The 23518-nt window shown below is 50.5% G+C and overlaps 1 protein-coding gene across 1 annotated transcript in view; it reads right to left on the bottom strand.

Moving 5' to 3' along the window:
• The window catches only part of MEGF6 (multiple EGF like domains 6), a 72905-nt gene that overhangs the window by 28309 nt on the left and 21078 nt on the right, over nt 1-23518 (bottom strand). Inside the window, exon 6 of the mRNA XM_051786514.1 lies at nt 441-563. Coding sequence (XP_051642474.1) covers nt 441-563 — 123 coding nt within the window. The remainder of the gene's footprint in view (nt 1-440; nt 564-23518) is intronic.

Raw genomic sequence — 23518 nt, 5'->3', positions numbered from 1 at the left:
TGTATCTGCTCTGAAAATGCCATATCTGATAAATCCAGAACCAAAAGCAGAAGCACCAAAGCACCAAAGCACCAAATGCCATATCTGATAAATCCAGAACCAAAAGCAGAAGCACCAAAGCACTGGAAGTCACTTCTCCTGAACCAGAACAAACTGGGGAACTGCAGAGCAGCCACAGCTGTACGTGACCACCCAGAAGAACAGCAAATGCTCTGAACCCAGCAACAGAAACATGTTGGGGAAGACAACCAGGACACAAAGGAACATCCACCAGCATCATGCCATGGTCCCTGCACAGAGGGTAGGGAGGAGTGAGGAAGCCAAGGCAGGTGTTTTCTGTACACTGCCATGGATTTAGCAGCAGAAAAAGGGCTCCAAGGGTCAGAGGTGCCCAGGCAGTGCCCAGGCAGTGCCCAGGCAGTGCCCAGGCAGGGCCTTACCGATGCAGGTCCTGCCGTCCGTGTGCAGGCGGGAGCCCGGCCGGCACTCGCAGTAGTAGGAGCCCAGGGTGTTCACACACCTGTGCTGGCAGCCCCCGTTGTGGACCTGGCACTCGTCCACATCTGCAAAAAAGAGAGGGGGACAAACTCAGAGGGGTGGGCATGGGGGGGTCTGGAGTCAGCATTATTAGTCCTCTGCTGCCTGACTCTAGACCTGGGGAACAAATGCAGAGATTGGCCATTTCCTTATGTTCCATCAGCCAAGCTGTTCATGGAATTTCAGGGACAAGCCCCCAACTGGTGAACAGCAACCAAAAAAAAAGCATCTTATTTGTCAGTCAGCATAAACCTTCCCCGTCTGGTCACCTCACAATGGTCCCCTTTCCCATTCGCTCCAAGATGATGGATTAACTCATATTTTACATTTTTTTGCTCTGGGTCTATTCGTGTTTCTCTGCTCTTTCTGCACCTTCAGCCCCCCCAGCCAGCGAGGGGGCCACACCAGCAGCAGGACGATCCAGAGCCGAGCTGAGCGATCCTGCCATCCCAGCCACACTGTTACTGATGAGATAAAGAAACATTTCCTGAGTGAATCACGGCAGGGCGTGGACCCGGCCCTGTCCTTGCATGCCAGAGGTGCAGGAACCTGCCCAGCACTGCAGCCCCCAGCAGCACCCAGAGCCCAGACTGCTCCAGGAGCGAGCTCTGGCTCACCTACAGCTCCCCCCAGGGAGCCAAAGGGCACCAACAACCACCGGGAAAGGAGGAACTCAGCCTCGACTGAGCCCAGGGCTGTAATTTTACATAAATCAGATTAATTGCCACAAAAATCAGCGAGCAGCAAGGAAAGGTCTGGTCAGGGCCAGGACGGGAAGCGAAGTGCGAGAGGTGACACATGTGTGACTTGGTGTTCCTGAGCTGCACAGTAACAACACAAAATTACTGTTTTCTCAGAACACTTCTCATTGCAAGGCTTCTCACTGCTTAAAACTTTAAAACCTAAGGCTCAGAGTTCATGCAAACCCTCTGCCCTCCCTGTCCCAGTGACTCCCAGCGAAGTCACAATGCCCTCTGCCCCGGCCATGCCAGGCTCCTCCTGGGAGCTCCCACTGCAGCTGTGGTCTCCATTAACCCAGAAAAAAAGGTTGATTTCTGTAATGCCAGCCCTTTGCTCAATTCAGTGGACTGAGCCTTTTAGAAGGTTTTGGTATTTTCTTCCTGTTTTTTTCCAAGGCACTTGACTTTGAAAGAAAGGAAAATGAATAGATTTTTGAGGTGAAACATAAGCATTGAGTGATGCTCTCTGAAGAGTGAGCCAAAGCCAGAGTGGTTTTTTAGGGGGAAAAATGCTGTGGTGTGAGGCTGAGATGTCGGGCAAAGCAACCTAATCCTGATTAAACAATTTTCCTCTGCGAAGGCTTTAAACACTTGGGATGCTGCAGAGCCCTAGAGCCCCTGAGGCACTCACTGCTCATCTCTATGGGCAGGATTAGCTATTAATACACAGAACTGGCTCTGTTTGGCTCAAGAACAGGAAAACTGGGGTTTGGGAAGATTTTATATAGCGTAGTAAAGTTTTCTGTCTGAATTTAAATGACTATTCCACTGCTTCCCTTCAACTCTAATCTGAAACCGTAGAGAATTTACCGTCCAAGAAAGTTAGTGATGTGTTGAATAAACTTCTTACTTTCACCCCATTACTCACACTCAGTAATTTTACATCTCCTCTCTCAATGTCTCCTCTTCCCCCTTTGTACTTTTCACCCTCTAAATCTCTGTGATTCCAAAGGCTGTCCCCACCCCAACCCCCTCTGCCTCATCCCCTCTTGGCCTGGGAGAGTGGCCAGTCCTTCCTCACACTGTGGCTGTAGAACCACCCATCACCTTCACTGCCACGTGCTCCCACATAACCCACCACATCCTGTTGGCCCTCCTGGAGCCTCACTTATCTCCTCTGCAGTGCCAGAGACATTTTGAGACATACCCTGCATGATGGTGTGACCAAAATAACACTGTCCCCGGGGACAGGGAGGGGGCAGACCCACCAGCCACCCCCAGCAGTGGCAGCTCCTCCAGCCTGTCCTGGCATGCCCAAGGTTTGCCAGTGAGTGAGTCACCCAGGAACAGGGACGGGAAAGCAGCAGGAGCTGATCCCAGGGCCAGGAGGAGCATGGCTGTGAAGGGTCACGTTGCCCTTGGTGCACATCTTGGCAGCAGCACGACCCGAATCCCTCCGTGACACTCCGTGAGCTGCGGTTTGGGGCACGGCGGGGTTATTTTCCTACTGGAGAGCTGACAAAATCTGGTTGAAATTAATATACCAAAGGAAGCAAATGAGAAGCATACAGGCTTCTCTTCAGCTGACTCTGAGCAAGCCAGAGCCGTGCCAGGATGGAGCGTGCCAAGCCCATGGCCTGCCTGCTCTGCCTGGACACGGCCGTGGGGACTGGTCAGAGCCCACGGGGGCAGGAACCCCACGCAGCAAGAGCTGGGGAGTGGGGCTTGGATCACATCCCTGCTGTGTAAGGAAACTGGAGTTCATGTCCTCATCTGCAAGGACACGGGGATCAGCAAAGAACCAGCCAATGCTCTCGTCAGCCTCTTCCCTGAGCAGGAACAATCCATCAGGCCCCAGACACCGGCTACGTGGGCTAACACGGGTCCTGCTGCCATCAAACACAGGGGAGAGGGACACAAGAGCGAAAGAAAGGAGACAGTGCAAGGAGATGGCTTTGGCTGAGTGCACTCCCTGACCACGCTCGGGTCCCTCCAGCAGGAACACTGATCTGTCTCCAACCAGAGCTCCCTGTCAGGGGAAAGAAAGCGGCAGCAGCAGGTCTGCAAAGTATTAAATATCTGGTATGGAGGCAGTTTATCTCCTCTGCAAGGCTGAGGAGGAGGCGATGGATCCCAGCTGGAAGCACAGGCAGCAGACCCGCTGCCGAGGTTCGCTCTGTCTGGCCGAGCAGCAGTGCCAGGCTCTGATCCCTGTGCAATTAGCCCGGATTACAGAGCAGGGTTGCGGGGAAAAGGTTAATTAAAATCCATCGAGGTGAGCATGTGTGGGATCCGGTGACTTTATCTTTCCAGTACCGGTTTGTTGAAGCTAACTCAGCAATTTTAAGAAGTAGAGACTGGAAGGAGAGGACCCAACAGCAGCACACTGGCTGCCAGCTCCCAGACAGGGGGACACAGCATCACTGCTGTCATCCTGCAGCATGGACATGATTAGGAACCCAGGGCATTAGAAAGAAAACCCCCTCTGCACTATTTTGGCACTTGCACATATTGCACAGCCCCTACCATGAATAACCTGGAGATTTTGTGTGCCCTCTTATTGCACACTCCCTGTGTGCAGACAGGACTTGGCAATGGCGAACACCAACAATGCAAGGATGCCACAGGAGAGGACGATGCCTCAGGTCCCCTCAGCTACCCTGAAAGCCTTTCCCTCCTCTAGGTTGAGGAAGGAGGGTACCAGCCTCAGGTTGGTCTCAGCTGGGCATGTGAGTGACTCAGGGAGGGCAGAAGGAAGGCCATTTGGGCGGTCAGAACACCTCCACACCCTCAGCTTTCATCTTGTCCTAAACTAGGAATTTGGAAAAGCCTGAAGGCTCTTAAAGAGCTCCATGGAATTACTGGAACTGGCATTCCTCCTGCTGCAGCCTCTCCTAGAGAGGTGGGAGGTGCCCACAGCTTCCCCAGGCTACCTGTGCCATCCACAGGAGCAGATTCCAAAGGCACTTCAGGAACGGAAGCATTGGCTTTGCAATAATCCAGTGAAGCAAAAATGCATCAGGGAGCTGGTTTGCCTCAGTCCTTGGCATTGTCCTCAGCTCACCTTTCCTGCCCCGAGCACCATGGCTGGGAGAGTCACTCAGCTCCCCCTCGTGCTCCCACCTCTGTCTCTGGGTGGGTTTTAATTAGGGCATTACTCAGCACAGAGCAGAGGTGCACGTAACAACAAGCAGGCAGCCTGCTCTGGACTTGCTGCTGCTCTCAGCCACTCCAGCCTTCTCTCAGCACTCTGTTTTACCCTGTTCCCTGTGCAAGCTGCCTCTCTGCCTGGAAGATGCCCCTGTGCAGAGGCACAGTGGCTTGGTCCCTGTGCTGCACTGTGGGAGCCAACAGCACAGAGTGAACACCAACACATGCCTGGGAATGGTACCCACGGGTGGAAATGCAGGTCACTATTGAAGGAGCTAATGGAAACTGTGATCAAACACCAGCCACTAGCTCTGCTGTTTCCTGGCTGGTTTAGAGGCTCAGAGAGGCAATATCACTGCACCAGGTCTACATCACTGGGATGATTGATTGCAAGTCCCATCGGAGCACAAAGCTCCTCCTGTAAGGGCAGCTGTGTAAGGACACAACACCCAGTGCTGCCATCAGCCATTGCACCAACACCAGGACCCAACAGAGCCCTGTTTGTACACACAAGGCATGTTAAGGCACTCGAGACCTCAATGAAACCTCCACTGTTACTACACAAACCCCCTCTTCACTCTCCCGTCACACAACAAAGCCGCCGGTGACGCGCACACAGCAGAGCCTTGTGCCCTGGCAGCTGCTTCGTGAGGGGACACGGCTGTGGGGACGTCTGTGCTGTCTGGGTGGGCAGACAGGAACACTCTGCAAGGAGACCAGCACACAGACCCTAAAAATCACACCAAGAAAACATCTGGGACCCTAAAAATCACACCAAGACAATGTCTCCTCCTACCTGTCAAAGAAAAGCTCAAGCAGCAAAGAAAAAATTAACCAAACCCACAGTGATACCAGTTTAGGATGAGCCACGAGATGGATGAACACAAGGAAATTCCCTCAGCCATGCAGCCTCAGAGGCACCTCCCAACAAGGCAGGATAAAACCATGACCATGCACAGAGATACCTGTCCGCAGAGATAAGCAGAATCAGGATCCGGTGAATTCTGCATTAGAGAAAGGAAGGCTGGAGGTTTATATTCCAGCCACAAAGCTGGATCTCAGGAGTTTATCTTGGAGAATTACAATGAGCCAATACAGTTGGATGGAGACAGCAAACACAATCTGTGTTTGAGACAAACATCTGATCTATAAATAACAAAGCAGCAACTCGCCCTGTTTCCGAAGGTCTGGCACATCTCACATCTATCCTGATATCACTCTATAACCAACCGCTTGGGGCATTTATTTATTAGCATTATCTCACGATGAGATAATGCATTCCTTGATGTCTACATTACGCCCAAGCATCCCAAGTCTTTACTGACCTCCACAGATCCTCCAGTATTTCCTAAATCCTCACAAACCTTTCCTGCCATGAAAGCAGCCAAGAGCACACAGGGGAGGAAACAGGGTGTGTGCACTCACCGAACTCACCCCGTGCTCCGTGTCCCCATTTACCATCTCATGGAAGCCAGTGCACCCACACGTGCAACAGGAGCACCCAGGGCTCCATCCCCTCCACCTGCTCTGTGGGAAGCTCTGCCTGGTCAAGTGCTTCCCACACTGCAGCAGGCTGGGAATTGCTTCCCACAGACACTGCTGAGTCTGCAGAGAAGCGATCCCTAAGACATGGCTGCATCCCCAGCTGTGCCCAGCTCCTGGTTCTGGTCAGTGCTGCCCAAGGATTCCCCCTGCACAAGGGCCAACAGCGAGGAACAGTGAGTCTGTCCTATGTGAGACTCCGCTGTGCAACACTCACACAGCCTCACAGAGAGAGAAAGGCAGAATTTTTTCATGATAAAACAGTATCAAATTTCACTTTTTGCCCCGGACCGGGGTAAGATCTTTTGGAACCGGGGAAAAAGCTATTCTACACACCCTAGAAAAAAGGAATTAATTTGTTTTTTTTAAGGAATGTGGCACAGGAGCTATCTTTAACCCAACTGCACAGTAACTGACAGGAAGAAACTCCTGTTTTTCTCCCCCTCTGCCAGAAGCGACTTTTCAGGGTAAGAAATGCCCTGAATAATAATAATAATAATAATAATAATAATAATAATAATAATAATAATAATAGCACAAAGAAACAGTACAAGCACAGGCAGATGCACAGTCAGGTCACCAGTCTGTCACTTGGGTGGCCACCAGCCTGGGATCCCCACTCGACAGCTGGGGGTGTGGGGACAAACCCCTTGGGGAAGAGCCCTACCCGGCCACACAGAATCCCAGAAGAGTTCGGGTCTGAAGGGACCTCTCCAGGCCACCTGGTCCCGCACGTACCTGGCCGCAGGTCGGGGTACCCCGCTCGCCCCAGGTAGCAGGGGTAGCAGCTCCTCCACAGGTAGCGGTAGTGCTCGCCGGCAGAGCCCGGGATGCCGCCCAGGCAGCCCAGGCACCAGAGCAGCGCCCAGGGCCGGCCCATGACCGCGGCACGGAGCGGGGATGGAGCGGGGATGGAGCCACGGGGAGAGGGGAAGGAACGGGGATGGAGCGGGGACAGGGAGAGAGGGAGACGGGAAGGAAGGGGGATGGAGCAGGGACAGGGACAGAGCGAGGACGGAGCGGTTCGAAGAGGGGACGCAGACGGGACGGAGCGGTTCGAAGAGGGGACGCAGACGGGACGGAGCCGGCCCGCAGCGGGGCGATGCGGGCGGGGATGCGCGGGGCGGTGCGGGCGGCTCAGCCGGGGGAGCTCAGCCGGGGGGGCGGTCCCGCTCCGCCCCCGCAGGTACCGCCGGGCCCGGGAGCGCCCGCGATCCCCCTGCCCGCGGGGGGAGCGCTCGGGACGGCCGGGGGGTTCTCCCCAGCCCGCCCTCGGGCGCTGCCGGGCACCGCGGCGCAAAGCCCCGGGATGCCGTCGGGGGGCACGGCGGGACGGACAGACAGACGGACAGACAGACGGCTGCACGGCCTCGGTGCCCACGCGTGGAGCAACGTGACCCGGCCGAGGCGAAGGACCCACCGCGGCACCCCCGGCCCCGGGGCCAGAGCTCGGGCGGATGCTCCGCCGTGAAAGAAACCCGCGGATTTGCCCCAAAACGGGGCTGAGGAGGGATGGAACACGGGCACGGCTGTCCAGGCTCTCCCAAGAGCCCCAGCGAGCCCACTTCCACCCGGGGCAGCGTGGGGGGCTCCAGGGTTACCCCAAACCGGGAGGTTTTCTCTAGGGATGTGCCCCATTACCATCACACCTCCCTGAAACCCGCAGATAATGAAACAGCCCCAAACAGCAAATCTTCGCTGTGCTGTTCTTAAAATAAACCTTTGTCACCAAATTTAAACTGAAATGAGGAACAGCCACTGTGAGCACTCCAAAGAAAACCATAATGCTCATAATATTCCTGTTTCCTGCAAGACGGAGCCTAGAATTTTATTTTACCTTTTTCATTAAACAAGAAGTAGGAATAGCTTATTGGATTTTCCAGAGGCAAGCTCAAAAGCCTCATTTAACATTCTGGAATGTTTTGAAACAATGTGCTCGCAGGGCTGAGCTGGGGGGAGCAGGCCCTGCTACTTTGGGACATGTTCACAGTATTACTTGGCCATAGTAAAATTCCAAATTAAAACTTGTGGTTTAGGCTGCAATGAATAGCATTCCACGAAAAATTTTGAAACAAGCTGAATCCAGGAAGAAAATAAGGATTTCATGCTATTGCTGCAGCAGTTTCCAAAGGAAGGTGGACTCCAGTCACGAGTCTCCTTTGCTGATCATTCCAAGCAAGAGCAGCTTCCTAATGTTTCAGGGACCACTGCTGCTCATCTTAATATTCGCACAAGGCAACAGCCCACATGCTTCTCATTAATATTTTGACTTTAACAAAAATATCTGACCCAAAAATTTGTCAGTTAAACGTGTGGAAATGGTCTGGAGGAGTAAAGTCTGATGTGCCCCATCCCACGAGCTGCTCAACACAGGGCTGCACAGTGGGGCTGCCTGAGTGCCCAGGGAGATGCTCAGTGCTGGGGGAGCAAGGACACAGAGCACAGGAGGGAAAATGCCAGAGGGGTGTCACTGGGAGGCACCAGAGGTTCTGCCTGTGCTCCCCATGTGCACAGACGTGCTGCTGTCCTGCGAGAGGCCACTGCCAGATCCACCAGACATTTCACCCATTTCAAAATACCCCACGGCCAGACACCATGAATTGTCCCTGCTGGTCCAGAGCAGGTCCTGGGAATGCTGCCCCTGAGCCCTGACACTGCCACCACTGCCACGTCTCCTGTGAACGTCTCCCATGGTGCTGACAGGCAGAAATCAATGTTGCCACAGAGCTATGAAAAATGGGTCAGACCGACTTCATCAGTTCAGAAATGTTATTAAGACATCATCTATATTAAATTAGCCTTGCCTGGAATGCAGATGGATCACAGTGACCCGCTCTCCAAGTGACTCCCTGACTCCTCAAGCACCCAGCAAAGGGACCTTTCCCCTGGCTCCACAACCTGGGAATTCCTTCTGCCCAGGCACAGCCATTTCCCAAAAAAGGGCACTCCTCCTCACCCTGCAAAAATGAATGCAACCTCTGTGACAAACTTGTTTAATGCCCTGCTTTCTTAGACTGCAAAAAAAAGACAACGGTGAGAGGCTCAGACTTTCCCACACAGCTAGAGGTGCAACACATGCATCCAAAGCACATCAGGCTTGAACAGAAACTGAGTCCTGCTTATGTCATAAGTTATGTTTGGCCAGGTCAGAGCCAGCTCGAGCTTCCTTGTCACCTAATTTACTTCAGCTGATTAAGTACTAAGAGTTGGTTTGAGTATGGCAACACATTCCAATCAGCTGCAGGTCCTTCCTTCTTCCTGGGGACTGAGCCAGGACAGCACCAACATGCAGAGGGCTCCTTGAACAGGGACCGAGCTGGGCCACACCTCTGCCTCTCATGGAATTTCATTCAGACTCAGTTTCAGTGTTAATAAATTCTTCTAAGAACCCAAACAAACCAGAGCTGACAATGTGGTCCTTCACACCTGGAGACCGAGTTAAGTCCTGGAGTTAATTCATCCCTGCACAGACACAGGTCAACAGAAGTGCTGGAATCTTCACCCAAAAACAACCCAAACCCTGAACCACACTTCTTCTGACATTTGAAGAAGTCTACAGTTAATAGGAAATGGCCAAAAGGACACTAGGAAAGCAGTCCAGAAACACACAGGAGGTGGAACATGGAAGGGGAATGGAGAGGAACAGGCTGAGGGACAGGGGTTTGTGCCTGGGGGCAGAGCACACACCATCACCTCATGTGTGTGCACAGAGCACATGGCACCAGGCTGACAGGGGTATGGGCAGCTCAGAGCTTTTAGTCTTTCCAGCTGAAGAGTTTAGACTCCCTCTTCCTTCCAGACAGGAGTTTTCTTGAGCCATCAAGGCCTTCTTGACCCATTTCAAAGAGGATTTAAAGAGGGGAACACTCCCCTAGCAGGGTGTTTTCTATGATGGCCCTGGCAGGGGTATGTACCACTTCCCTGAACTCCTCACCAACTGAAGGAATAAATGACTGGAGACCCCTACATGTTAAATTGGGTTTATTACGCACAATCCAGCTAAAATGGGAATTTTCATTTACTTTCAGAGCTAATGCCCTTGTCCTACAAAGGCCACAAGAAGCACAAATATGCTTGTCTATGTCAAGTGGTGCTTAGAGGGATAAAACAAACAACAGCTTGTGAGAATTGTGGTTTAGGGGCTGGTTTATGACACTTTCTAAGAGCTCTGTCCACTGCATCGCTCCATCACACCTGTCACTGGAGCAGAGCCCTGGGCACAATGACACCTACAGATCTGAACTCCCCCAGGATCCCTGATGGGCACAGTGCTGACTGGCTCCTGCCCACTTAGCAGGTTCAGGAGTCCTCATGTGGCTGAGATGAAGACTTTTTTCCTTCAAAAACTCTCCTACCTTAGAAGCAAACTCTGGCTCCTGGTACTTTCCTGCCTCTCCACACAAAGCTGGTGCTACTGCAGAGTGATTTGTTTAGCAAATACTTCAGAGAGGACTCTGAAAGGCTTAGCTTGGTGTCACTCCAAGGCAGGAATCAAACCTCTGAACCCACAGCTCCTCTTCCCAGGCCACCCTCGGGAGAGGTGCGAGGTCCAAACCCTCCCGGCCAGCTCAGGGCTCCAAATATCTGACCCCATGGTTTGCAGCCCAGCCAGCTTTATTCAGACTCCATCAGGACTCTGACCAAAAAAAGCTGAATATTTTGCAAACTGTAAACATTAGTCAGTGCCTTTTGTCTTCCCAAACTCCACTGTCTGCACAAACACGGATCCGATCCCGTCCCCTCCTGAAAACACGTGTTAGTGTGTGGGGTGTTTGGGAAGAGCTTCTTACCTGATGTTTAAATAAACATTAATGTAAAACTGCTCAGTACAGCAGGGTCCACCCACTGTCTCAGTAGTAGGGCTGAGGGAGAGCCATGGGGAGATAAAAACACCCTCTTCCCCGGGGTGGAGAGATTTACACTCAAGCAAAGAGGGGAGCACAGGAGTGAGGCAGCCCAGGGCAAACTCTACCCTCAGTTAATTTAGGATTTAATCTTCCCTGTGTTCTTTTTTTGGCATGGTGAAACCTGCAGACAGGACAAAGCCATGTAGGATAACTGAGGGGCTCCAGAAGGACAGTGACACTCAGTGTCCCCACAGATCCCCGACACCAAGTCACAGGCGACAAGGGAGAGACAGGGAGCAAACAGCTACAAATAATTCTAAGGATATATGCAAAGGGATTCACACTTTCTTCCCTAAAAATATATATATAGAAAAAAAAGATTGTTTTTTCCACCAAAATCCTAAACCTCTTAATCATCAGAGAAGCTAATCCGCATCAGGGGAATTCTGGGGAAACTGGAAATATTTTCGCTTGGCTAAGATAAGGGCAGAGCTGTTTATTTCGCACATCTCTACAGTGGTACAGAGCCAGGAAATACTTTTCAGTTATTTTCAACAAAACAAGACAAATGTACCAAATTGGCAAGAAAGTGACATTTTTCTGAGGAATTCTTTAATGTCCGAACCGATATCCACAGAAACGACTCTTTCCCCATTCGTCAGCAATCTGTGTTAATTATCTGAATACTTTTGGCCTTCTGCTAAGCAAACCAGGGCTGAAAATATGCAAGAACTCTACCACAAACCCATGACCATCCAAAGCAACCCCCAGCATGCCCTGAGCTGGCACTTTAATGTCACACCAGAGGATACGTGGGTTTGGGGTTCTGGCCTGCAGGAGCCTGGTCAAGGTGCTTTCTCCAATCTGCCAGTGAATCCTGGAACTCTGATATGCTCAAAAAAAAATTATATCTGGTTCTTGGCTCTGACAAGCAAAGAGATTTTTGCACCTTTCTGACTCTGGGCTGCCCCGAACCAGCAGCACTCCCAGAGATGGAAACATGGGGGGGGGACGGGCTGGGGAACCCCCCAGCACAGGGACCAGCTGTGGGAGCCAAGGAGGCACAGAGGGCAGAGCTGGCACTGGGCACTGCTCACACAGCCCCACACAGCAGCTCCAGTTACAAATAAACACTGTGGCTCCTCTTCCCCTTGGGTTTGGAAGCAGGAGGTTTAAAGCAGAACAGGGAATGAGGGTGCCACAGACTCCGAGGGGAAATCTCACCTCTTCTGCACCAGCAACACACACCATGGCCACAGGTCCTGCTCTGATCCTGCTCTGGTCCCTCACCAGGGCCACCAGCCCTGCCTGTGTCTGAGCTGCTGCACAGGACCAAACCCACCTGCTTTTGCTGCAGTTTATTTTCCCATTCTAAACTTTCAGTGCCAATGAGAAGAAACAACTTTAACAGGTACAAAACAATCCCCCTCCTTCCTTGCCCAAACACTCAAGGTACCACTACCCAAGAGGAGGAACTCACACAGATAAGAACACACCATTATCCCAACTCACTGCCTCACTCTGTAATGACCATCCTGTTCATGGAAATGAGAAGACAAAATGTTTTTAACATTATAAATCCGTAGGTTTAGAAGTTTTACTTTCTTGTCTCAGAATTATTATCCCTTTCCACTAAAATTCCTTCAAATAAACACACACAAGTAACTTGAATAGCATAAATCCAGAGAAAACTAAATTAAAAGGTTTAAAAAATTAAAATAGTCACTTCATACACATTTTGTACTAATTACCGTAACTCTAATGGAGAATAAAACACGTTCCCCTAAGGAACCCAGAGATCTCCCTTCCCCTCAGCAGGGTGTGGACCAGACCTTGAAGGCACAGGAGCACTTTTCTCAAATTACCTTTTATTAGAGTGAATGACTAATCACTAGGTGAGAAGGGAGGAATCACCACCCTGTTACCAGATCACAGGCTCCCTCCTTCCCCTCCTCAGCAGCTCCCATGGATTTAACAACTCAGGAGCCAAAGGAGCCAAAACCTGTGCTTCTGCCCCACCCCTGAAGCATCTTCCATCCTCCCCAAAATCTCCCTGGGAGCCATTAACCAGCACTGGAGATGCTCCCCACCACCACACCACCATTAGGCCACTCCCTTATCTTCAGTTACAGATCAAAAATCACCCCCAGATTAGGAAATGCCAAGTTGCAGTTGGACGTGTGGAATAGATGGGGCGGTTTCAAGAAGATTTATCACTTGTTGGCAAATTTTTGACATTTGGCACCGAGCAAGGCACTCAAAAAATGTATCTGCGCTTAAGAAGTTACTTTTTTTGCTCTGTAAAGCAGCATTTCCTTCTTAAATGGGAGTAGAAAAATGGAGACAAATAGGGTTTGAAGGCATTTGGGCTGGATGGAAGAAGAATGAGCTGTAGCTGTGCCAGGACCGCGTGTTTCAGCCATACAGTGCTCTGTGTTTCCTTCTGCTACTGCAGATAAATCTTGGGTTTCCCTTGCTCACCCGGAGCTGCCGGGAGCCAATCCCATTCCCATCACTCCCAGGCTCCAGCTCTGCTGCAGACAGAACCCTCTGACAATCTGTTGGGATGGGACCAGTGACAGGGACAGGGATGGGGACGTGCAGAGTCACTGCCACCCACGGAAAGGCTCTTGCAGAGCAATCCCTCACAGGGATGTTTTTATTCAGGCCCCAGATCACTCCTGTGATAACAGGAATAAAAGGTGTCTGTGGGCAGCACACAAACCTGTCAAGTCATGAAGAATTAAATGCATTTCCAGCCAAGAGCAGAGCTGGAGAAGGACAGTGATCAAAACAAGGCTGATGTGATCAAAGAGCCCCACGTTTAATTCCCTCACCCTCCTCTAATTCGCTCCTGTCTGGGCTCGGAGCGCCCTGATTGCTCACAAACACCAGACCGTGCAAGTTTTGGTTTACTTTGCAGAAACCCTGAGACCTGCTGGAGCTTAACAAAATCCCCAAGGGTTTATATTTGCTTAATCCTCCCACTGCAGCAACCTGACAGCGTTTGGGGATGGTGGCTCATTCCGAGGGCTCCGGGCAGGACAGGGTCCAGCAGTGAGCCCAAGCAGGGCTGCCTGGCCCTCCCTCACCTGCTCTCCAGCAACAGCTTTGCACACCACAGGTCTTAAAAGTATGGATGCCATAAATCCATAAATTCTAATTAGATTTTCACATACTGTAAGTGCCTAAATGCAGTATCTGTTTGAGGAGCAGTGTGTGGAGACAGCTGAAGCCTAGCATATTTGAAGGTTACTATTATTACTATTATTATCATAATTATTATTATTATGTTTAACTTCTGCTTTTGTATAAAAATCCCTTTAATCTTTTAAACAGACCCAATCTCGGGAGGTTCCCCCTAAGCCCTGAGTTTCCTCAGCAGATACAGCGAGAGCGGGAGTTATTGTTGCCTCCACATTTTGTCAAAATAAGCTTTGTGGTTGGGCTCTGCAAACACTCCTGCAGCTTCCTAGACCTTGTATTTATCAAAGTGTTATGAAACTTCCTTCCTCCATGACCAAAACTTACAATCCATAAATAAAAGGAGGAGAGTTCCTCATCCCCCAACTCACCACAGGCTCCACATCCCTGCTGGTTGAGGGTGAGGTTTTACTGTGGTCAGTTTAGACCACCCTGAGTTGTGAGAGCTTTGGACAAGCTCTTTAATTCAAATCCAACCTGAGAGCCTCCGACGCCAGGTCTACCCACTAAGATTGGACACCAGGTCTACCCACTGGGATCGGACACCAGGTCTACCCATGAAGATTAGACACCAGGTCTACCCACTGGGATCGGACACCAGGTCTACCCACGAGGATCGGACACCAGGTCTACCCACGAGGATCGGACACCAGGTCTACCCACTAGGATCGGACACCAGGTCTACCCGCCGTGATCGGACACCAGGTCTACCCACCGTGATCGGACACCAGGTCTACCCACGAGGATCGGACACCAGGTCTACCCACGAGGATCGGACACCAGGTCTACCCACGAAGATTGGAAACCAGGTCTACCCACTGGGATCGGACACCAGGTCTACCCACTGAGATCGGACACCAGGTCTACCCACTAGGATCGGACACCAGGTCTACCCGCCGTGATCGGACACCAGGTCTACCCACGAAATCGGACACCAGGTCTACCCACGAAGATTGGAAACCAGGTCTACCCACTGAGATCGGACACCAGGTCTACCCACGAAATCGGACACCAGGTCTACCCACTGAGATCGGACACCAGGTCTACCCACTAGGACCGGACACCAGGTCTACCCACTGAGCTCGGACACCAGGTCTACCCGCCGTGATCGGACACCAGGTCTACCCACCGTGATCGGACACCAGGTCTACCCACCGTGATCGGACACCAGGTCTACCCACGAGGATCGGACACCAGGTCTACCCACGAGGATCGGACACCAGGTCTACCCACTGAGATCGGATACCAGGTCTACCCACTAAGATCGGACACCAGGTCTACCCACGAAGATTGAAACCAGGTCTACCCACGAGGATCGGACACCAGGTCTACCCACTGAGATCGGACACCAGGTCTACCCACTAGGATCGGACACCAGGTCTACCCACTCAGATCGGACACCAGGTCTACCCACGGAGATCGGACACCAGGTCTACCCACGAAGATTGGACACCAGGTCTACCCACTGAGATCGGACATCAGGTCTACCCGCCGTGCTCGGACAGCAGGTTACTGACCATGGCACAGGTTACTGGGATGCACCTGCTGTGTCCGGGTCACTCCTTCGTGCTTTTCCTTAAAACTTGGTTTCAATTAATCTGTTTGTGAAATACCTGCATTTGCTTTTTATTTTTAAGGAAGAGTCAGGAACAGGAAAGAGAATATTGTCCTGAACTTTCACCCATATAACACATTTTTCCAGATAACCTGTGCTCATTCAAAACCAAAAATTCTTCCTTGGAAGGATCCCAAACTGCTCCCTGAGCCTCGCACCTGTGCGAGATTTGTTTCAAATATATTCTCAGTCGCCTGCTGAGTCCAAATCCCTCCCCAGATCAGGAAGGGCCGGGACTGACTCCTCTGGCCTGTGCATCATCATCCTTCTGGATGAACATCTGCAATGTCCTGTTCTTGCGCCCAGACAGGACAGACTGACAGGAATCTCTCTTTGGAGGAATTACAGGTAAGCCTGGCTTAATCTGAAGGGTTCAGAGCCTCTGAACCAAGGCTGAACTGCACAGTGGTGGTACCCCTCCTGCACCAATTTGGCTGCTGTGCTCCAGCATTCACAGACTCACCCTGGTGTCCCCTGCTAGGAAAGGCTTGAAATAAAATCCTGGGAACCATAGGTATTCCTGTTCTTTATGGGAATTCCCAAGTCATTTTAAGGAAAACAGAATTCGAGCACATCTGGTGTTTTATTTATGGAGGTTACACACTCCCACATGAAAGCAACCATCCACTTTTAACCCAATAACAAAAACTCACTTTTCCCTCTGCCTTCAGGCTGAGAGACCATTAATATTCACGGCCTATTGTCCAGTGACTTTACAATTCCTGTAAAAAGGCTTGAAGGAAGCATAAATGCCAAGGGGCCCCGGGGTTCACAGCATCTGGCTTTTCCCTGAACAACGGCTGCCCCTTCCCAGCCTTCCCAGAAAACACACCTTGAGGTGACAGTCACCTCCCAGCTCCAGAGCACACACCCTTCATAGAACAGGAATGTCTGTGGTGACCCCCAAAGGGAAGAGCTCTCCAGAGCACACAAAGCCCCCTGCACACTCCCTGGGCAAGAGGACCAGGGTCCAAACTTTGGTGCCAACGTGCCAACCCCATCCCCACCCCAGCATGGCCTCACCTTGGACAGAGCAAGCAGGTTGGATTCCTTCCCACGGTTCAGGGAAAGCTGCCTTGCTGCTGGGACTCTTCCCTTTGCAAATAGTGCCAGCACCTTCTCCAGCTGCAAGATCCAAGTCCAGTCCTGGCTTCAGGAACATGAGCTGGGTGTCCGAGATTGAGTGCTCAAAACCAACTATTGTCCCAACAAGATCAGGGCCCCAGAGATCACAGTCAGAGCCAGCAAAGGCTGGAGGCTGCCCCTCCAAATTCCAGATTAATTTCTTGAAAAAGGGTTGTTCTGAAACGAATGAAACCTGTGAAATCTGTTTTTCCAACAGAATCCACACTTAAATCTGCAGTATTGCATACATACACATATATACAGCTCTTATCTGTAATTTTTTTTCCAAAAAGCCCTAAATAATCTTTTAAAAAGTATTTTTTTTCTTGAGTTTTTTCTCTTTCTTTAGGGAGGTTACCTTTCAGAAGACAAAAAAAAAAAAGTTTCTGCATTTTGTTTGAACTAAAAAAAAAAAAAAAAAAAAGAAAAGAAAAAAGAAAAAACCTGCTAAAGTTTATACAGGCTAAAAGTGGTTAAAACTGGAGTAAGATAATATTTCTCTAATTCCCGGGGGATAACCCTGCAGCTCTTCAATGGGAGACAGGCAGTGCAGTGCCAGGGATGGATCCCAGGCAGAGCAGAGCAGAGCAGAGATGCTCTATCCCCTCCCTCTGGCCGAGAGGACACCTCACAGACTCCAGCTGCTGCACACTCCCAGAGAGGAGCTGTGGGTAATTATTCCCTAAAAACAAGGCTGCTGGAGCAGCTCTCCCTGACATGAGCTGTGCTGGGGAAAGGGCTGCGATGCCCTGGGGGTTGGAGCTGCTCTGTTGTGCAGCAGTTACAGCAACCCCTTCCCAAGCTCACCAACATTCCCCGGGAACAAGCCCTCCTGGTAACCCAAAGGAAATAAGAGAACCCCCCTCATCCTGCACTAAAATGCACGGAGTTAAGTGTAGGAATGGCAGGACAGTGAGGGTCCTGCAGGGACTTCTGCCTGGCTGACTTTGGGATGAAAGAAGAGCCTGTCAGTTGTTCCTCTGAAAACGTGCCAAGGGGATGAGCTGGAGCTGGGCTGCACAATCCCCCCAGTGTTGGGGCTCTGCTGCTCCCTCACTCAGCCCAGCTGAAGTTTGCCAGCACTCAGGGATTACACACAAAATCCAGGCTTGGTGGGGGTTTTGTTTCTTTGTTGTTTTTCTTTTTCCTTTTTGTGTCGTTTCCCCTTTCTCCAGCTCAGCACACTCTGGGATTTGGCACTGGAGTGTTTCAGCCCCCCTGTCTCTCATGGCACATCCAGGAGATCTGCCAGCAGTGGTGGAAGAGACAAGTTTAAGATATAAAGGTATAACAAATAAGTTGTGAAAAAGAGAAATTGTAAGGATATATTTTAGATTTTCCCATATTTCCAGAATTCCTGCCCATATTCTCCTCCTTACTCATCTAATACTCTATAAACTCTATGTCTTTCCCTGGATTATATCAAATGCTGAGACAACCTCAGCCTGGCTCCTGCTGACCTGTAATAACAGAGACATAATAAAACAGCCATGACAGACAGCACCTCCAGGAAACCTCTTTCTTTGGAAATAAAAAGAGCCTGTGCCTTTTGGGATCTGTGTGGGCTGCAGGGAGCAGGTTACCTCTCCCAGTTCTGCAGTGCTCAGGTGTCACTGACTCTGCCACAGGCATTGCTTCTCAGAGGCTTTTCTGTTCCCCTGTTATTTCTTCCAAAATTTCCCATCCAAACTGACATCATCTCAGCTTTGGGTAATTTTTCAAACACTGCTGATGTGTCTGGTCCTTCCTAAGGACCTGAGTGCACAAGGCACTTCTGTGATGCTTGTTAGGACATGATGATGTAGGAAACACAACAGCACATGTGGAAAGATCACACACACACACACACACACACACACACACACACACACACACACATGCCCTGTCTGGATCTTGGGGAGCCCCAGGAGAGGTGGAGTAGGGCCCACAGGCTCCCGTTATCAGGGTGGCATCATTCCCACACATACCAACCGTGCATGTGCAATCTGAAACCCCCTCTCCAGAGCGAGCCAGCCTTCCCACAGCGATTGCACTATCAGTTCTGGCTCCCATTAACCTTCTCACAAATATAAATATGTCAGGCTCCCATTAAACTTCTCACAAATATAAATATGTCAGGTGGCCAAATAACATTTAATCAATACCATAGTTGGGGCTCTAAATCTTTGTCAATTTAAAAGTTGCGCAAGTGAGTTGACCTACGGTGACCACAGACTTTGCAGGTTGTTTTTAACTCAACTCCTTGACATGAAGGCTAAGGCATGAAAAGTTCTGAAGGGTTTTATCTACTCTCTAGGTATTTTTTAAAGAAGAGGAAAATTAGGCTCAAATATTTCCGTGGTTCAGACTGGGTAAACACATTTCTGCTCATTGCTTTCCCAGCTGCACAGCCTCCTCCAAGACGAGGGAACCATCCTGCCAGTGAAACCACAACTGGGGCTTCCCAGAAGTCTCCCTGATCCAACAGAGACTCAAAATACCATCTGTGACCTCTTCATCTGCATCTGTCCCACTGGAATATGTGCAAGTACCTGCCAGGTCAGCCTGAGGTGCTGCTTTAGGCTGTGGAGATGTTCTGGGGGACCATCTGAAATACAGACCAGCCATGTGGATGTCAGGATGTTTCCATACATATAATCTGTGCCAGGTGTCCTCCACACAGCTTCTGTTGAGGGGCAAGACAAAGATTTCCATCAAATGTCCTTACTCCACTCAGAACACACACTTATTCCTATCAATGATGCACAATTCCCTGTTTTCTCAGCTCCTTGCCACTTTGTGAATCTCAGCCAGAAGCTCACATCCTCCTCCTCCTTCCCTCTCCTACACTCTGTCACTGGTTTCTCCTGAGGTCCTCACTCCTGTCTGCCACACCCAATTTGTTCAGAGTCTGGGCAATTTTCCACTTGTTCTTCCCGAGGGTCCTCAGGAGCCGGAGAGGTGGGACAGGTGACACCATCCAGATGAGCTGTTTCTTTACTCAGGTCACCCCCAGGCTCCCAGAGCTGCTCCTGCTGCAGTCAGAGGCAGGAGCCTGACTCTGCTCAGCAAAGGTAACCTGAGCCACTCAGCTCCTGCCATAAAACCTGCGGACTATAAATACCTCTGCACAGTGCAGAGAATTCCTCTTTGACACATTGTATAATGGATGCAATATAAAAGTATACTGCACTTGGCAGCCTCTCCAAGGCTCTCCAAGGCTTCCCTTCGGGAGATCAGTGCACTGCCTGGGCTTTGATGATTTTTTCCCCCACTGTATGGCCAAAACTGTATTTAATGGGCAGACGGGAAGATGACTCTCCTGGGAAAGAACCTGTATTCCTCTTACAGAGAAGGGAAAGAGACTTCCTTCAAAGTTTCCAAGTCTTTGAGGTGACCTCAGCTCCGTGAGCTCAGGGAGGCTTGGCCAAGGCTGAGCATAGGGAGGTGTGGCAGAGGTGGGTTTGTCCTGTTATTCATTGCTTCTCACAGCACAGCCCCTGTCAGGGCAGAGCTCTGTGCTCACGGGGCAGCTGGTGATGAGATTCACCCAGAACTAAGGACAAAAATCAGCAAGATCTGGTTGGAGGGTTCAAAAGAAGCAGGCTAAGCTGCCAAGGGTTCAGCCAGGGGTGGGAGGGGACAGCTCTGAGCACCAGACACATGCTCTGGGCAGCAGGAGGTCTGGGCTCCAGAGACATCCCAGCCTGCTTCCCACGGCCAAGGCACGGAACCTGCCATTCCCATTTCTCCAGCTAAATATCCAAAGCCACACCTACCCCACGAGCCCTCCTGGCTGTGATGCCCCATACGTGGAGTCTGTCAGTGCCTTTCCTGTGCTACAGGCACCTTGCTCGTGTCTGGACCTCGCTGGGGAGCCCAGGCTTGGCACTGCATGTCCAGGAGCAGCACTGAGGGAGGAGAAGGCTCTGCTAGCAGAGGAACAAATGAGAGGTACAGGCATGGGAAGAGTCAGTTTGACATCCAGATATTTCACCTACCAGGCTCAAACTTACTCATCTGAATAGGAAGCTCCAGGAGCCACGCTCTGTTCCAAAGGAATCCTAAACCAGCATCTTTCAAAGTGCTGAAGCACTGACTGGCAGCTGCTCCTTCCAGCCAGCTCCCGGATTTTGGCTGGAACAGAGTCAGGCACTGAAAGGCCATAAAGATGATGATGATCTCGTGCAGAAGGGTCAGCCCTGCCCCTCTGCCTGTGCCCAGGCTTTCCAGGTACTTGGCAGGGTTCGGGGTGTGTGTGACTCCGAGGCAGTGCCCACCTCTCTCTCCAGGCCGCTCGCTCGGCTGCCAGCACACAACGGGCACTCGGTGTCTTACGCTGGAAAACTGGCACATCCCTGGGAAAAAAGAGTCTTCTCCAAGTCTCTTTGTCTCCATATAATTAAGCTCAATACAACAAAGCACCCAAGGCGGGGGAGCATTTCGGAAGGTTCTCAAGAGCCACGGTCACATTTACAGCACAGGAAGGTCTGTGTAAAACCACTGATCACTGATCTCATTATCTGTACTTCCCTACAAATGCCCCTCGTGTTCCCAGGTGCACAATGGGTGTCAAGAATAAGAACCTTGGAAAATAAATGGAAAAAGTTACAGTAGCAAATGGCTTGTTTATGCCATAATTGGTATTAGGTAATTAATGGCAGGATGAAACATCACAGTGCTGCTGGAAACAAAAAGCAATGCTGGGTAAAGAGCATTTAATGAGCACGTTTTATGTTGTCCTCAGCAAGTTTACTGCCAAGCCACAAAAGACATTTATACACACTCCCTTTGTCTCTAATGAAAGGGTCAGGGCTACTCGCTTCTGGGGAAATTCACAAGTTTGTTGTTTTTTTTTTAAAGCATAAATTTAATGTTTTAAACTGGAAATTCACCTCCTCGAAGGAGCAGTTGTTCGAGGTGGGAGAGGTTTGCTGAGCAGGGCCAATCCCAGCAGAACCAGGGGCAAACCAAGCACCTCCCTGCAGAAAGATGGGGTTCAGTGTCTGCAGCCCCAGGGGTCCATTGTACAGCTCCAATACCCAGATATGCCAAATATTTGACATTCCAAAATCTACACTATTAATGAGGTGAGATCCCGAGCAACTGGGGAAAAAGAAGGCGGAAATAACATATTTTTTTGCCAGGAGTCAGTTCTGTGCTGTGCAATCCAGGGCAGATTCCCAGCCCACATGGAGGGGGATAACGCCTAAATCATCTTAAAGCAGAAAAATTACCTGGTCTGCTGCTTCCCAAAACTCTTTTTCTACATCTGTTTCTCCTGCACGTTTCAAACACCACCACCCTCTGCTGTGCATCAGGAAAGGTCAAAAGCAGTGTCTGCTCAGCAGAGGGGCTGCATTTCCACCCCTGAATGTATCAGTGCAGCAGAAAATGGTGCTGCAGGTACCCCCAACACCCACCTTAGAAGGGATCCAGGTCCTTTTCCCCCTTATCTCCTGCACCTCTGCTGCAGGAGCACTTGCCCTCTGTGCAAGGCCAGCACGGAGCACGGCGGGAACAGCTGCAGAAAGTGCTCAGGAAAGGGAATCAGGACCCTTGTTTTCCTTAAAATGAACTTTTTTCCCAGGTTTGATAGAAAAAATGACCTTGCCAACCATTTCAAGAAGGGAGTTTGCTGAAGTGTTCCGTCTGGGAAACACAGGCAGGAAGGAATGGACTTCCAAAGACCTGGAAAATGGTGTATTCACAGGACTCAACTGTCCTACAGCAATGCATCAAACACATGGAACATCACAGAAACCTCAGACTCCTGCTGATGAAAAGCCTGGGTAACGTGTGAACATTTTCCTAATTAATTTATCCCTAACTACGCCATGATCATTCCTTATTCCTGCTTTTTAACCATTTCTTCAGTTTAAAAACATGCATTTTTAAGAAGCATATCCTTTTACACCAGAGACCACAAAGTGAAAATCCATGTCTCCTTCTCACATAAGTACAAAACCATCTCTGGCATTCTTTCACTTAAATCCTTGGAGTTTTCCGAGGACTCATTTTGCAAGTTAAATGCAGAATATCATTTTCTGGGCAAGTTTATCAAGGCAAATCCCAAATGAGCTCCTGAAAAAATGCAAATCCACGTACATTATTTGTCTTTGCCACTTGTGACTGGTTTGGGCTGCACAAGCTCACGAAGAGCAGCCTGACAACATCTGAGATAGCAGGAAATGGTGGGAATTCCAGCTTCTCCTGACAAAAACACACAGTTGAGGAAGAGATGGACAATTTGCAGCTGGTAAGGAGAGGTGTCTCCTCATGACACACATCTGGCATCCATCACCTCCACATCTGCAGGGCTGAAACCCAGCATGCCTCACAGCACACAATGGTGTGCCAAGGAAAGGCACAACATCCCTCGGGTTCCCTGTGACACTTCAGCCCCTCCTGCCCCCTTTATCCCAGGGAAGGGATCCCAGCACCCCGCTGGCCACGGCCTTTCCTACACGGGGCTCAGTTACTTTGGCCCTTTGATCTCTGACACTCAGATGAGGACCATGAATCATAGAACTGACTCCCATTATCCATGATTCCAAACAGCTCCTGGCCAGAAGAGCTGGTTTGGACCTCTGGGAATGGTCTAGCCAGTCTTTAGGCAAGGTATATAAATCTCTAAATGAAAATAATCCCTTAGTGGGCCAGCATGGGCTGTTCTTTCCTGTGTGTCAGCAGAGCCCATCTGCAGGAGGGTCCCACCCCAAACCAAGGCTGTGGCTCTGCCACCTACAAGACCACTTGGAGAAGCCACGATTGAAGACACTTCAGAAAGGCAAATGCATCTAGTAGGGTGAAAAACACCAAAACCTGCTTCCACTACA

Source organism: Manacus candei, unplaced genomic scaffold (assembly GCF_025592945.1).
Source record: "Manacus candei isolate 608988 ecotype Guabito, Panama unplaced genomic scaffold, ASM2559294v1 h1tg000022l, whole genome shotgun sequence".
Classification (NCBI taxonomy): domain Eukaryota; kingdom Metazoa; phylum Chordata; class Aves; order Passeriformes; family Pipridae; genus Manacus; species Manacus candei.
This window is presented reverse-complemented; position numbering and strand designations above follow the sequence as displayed.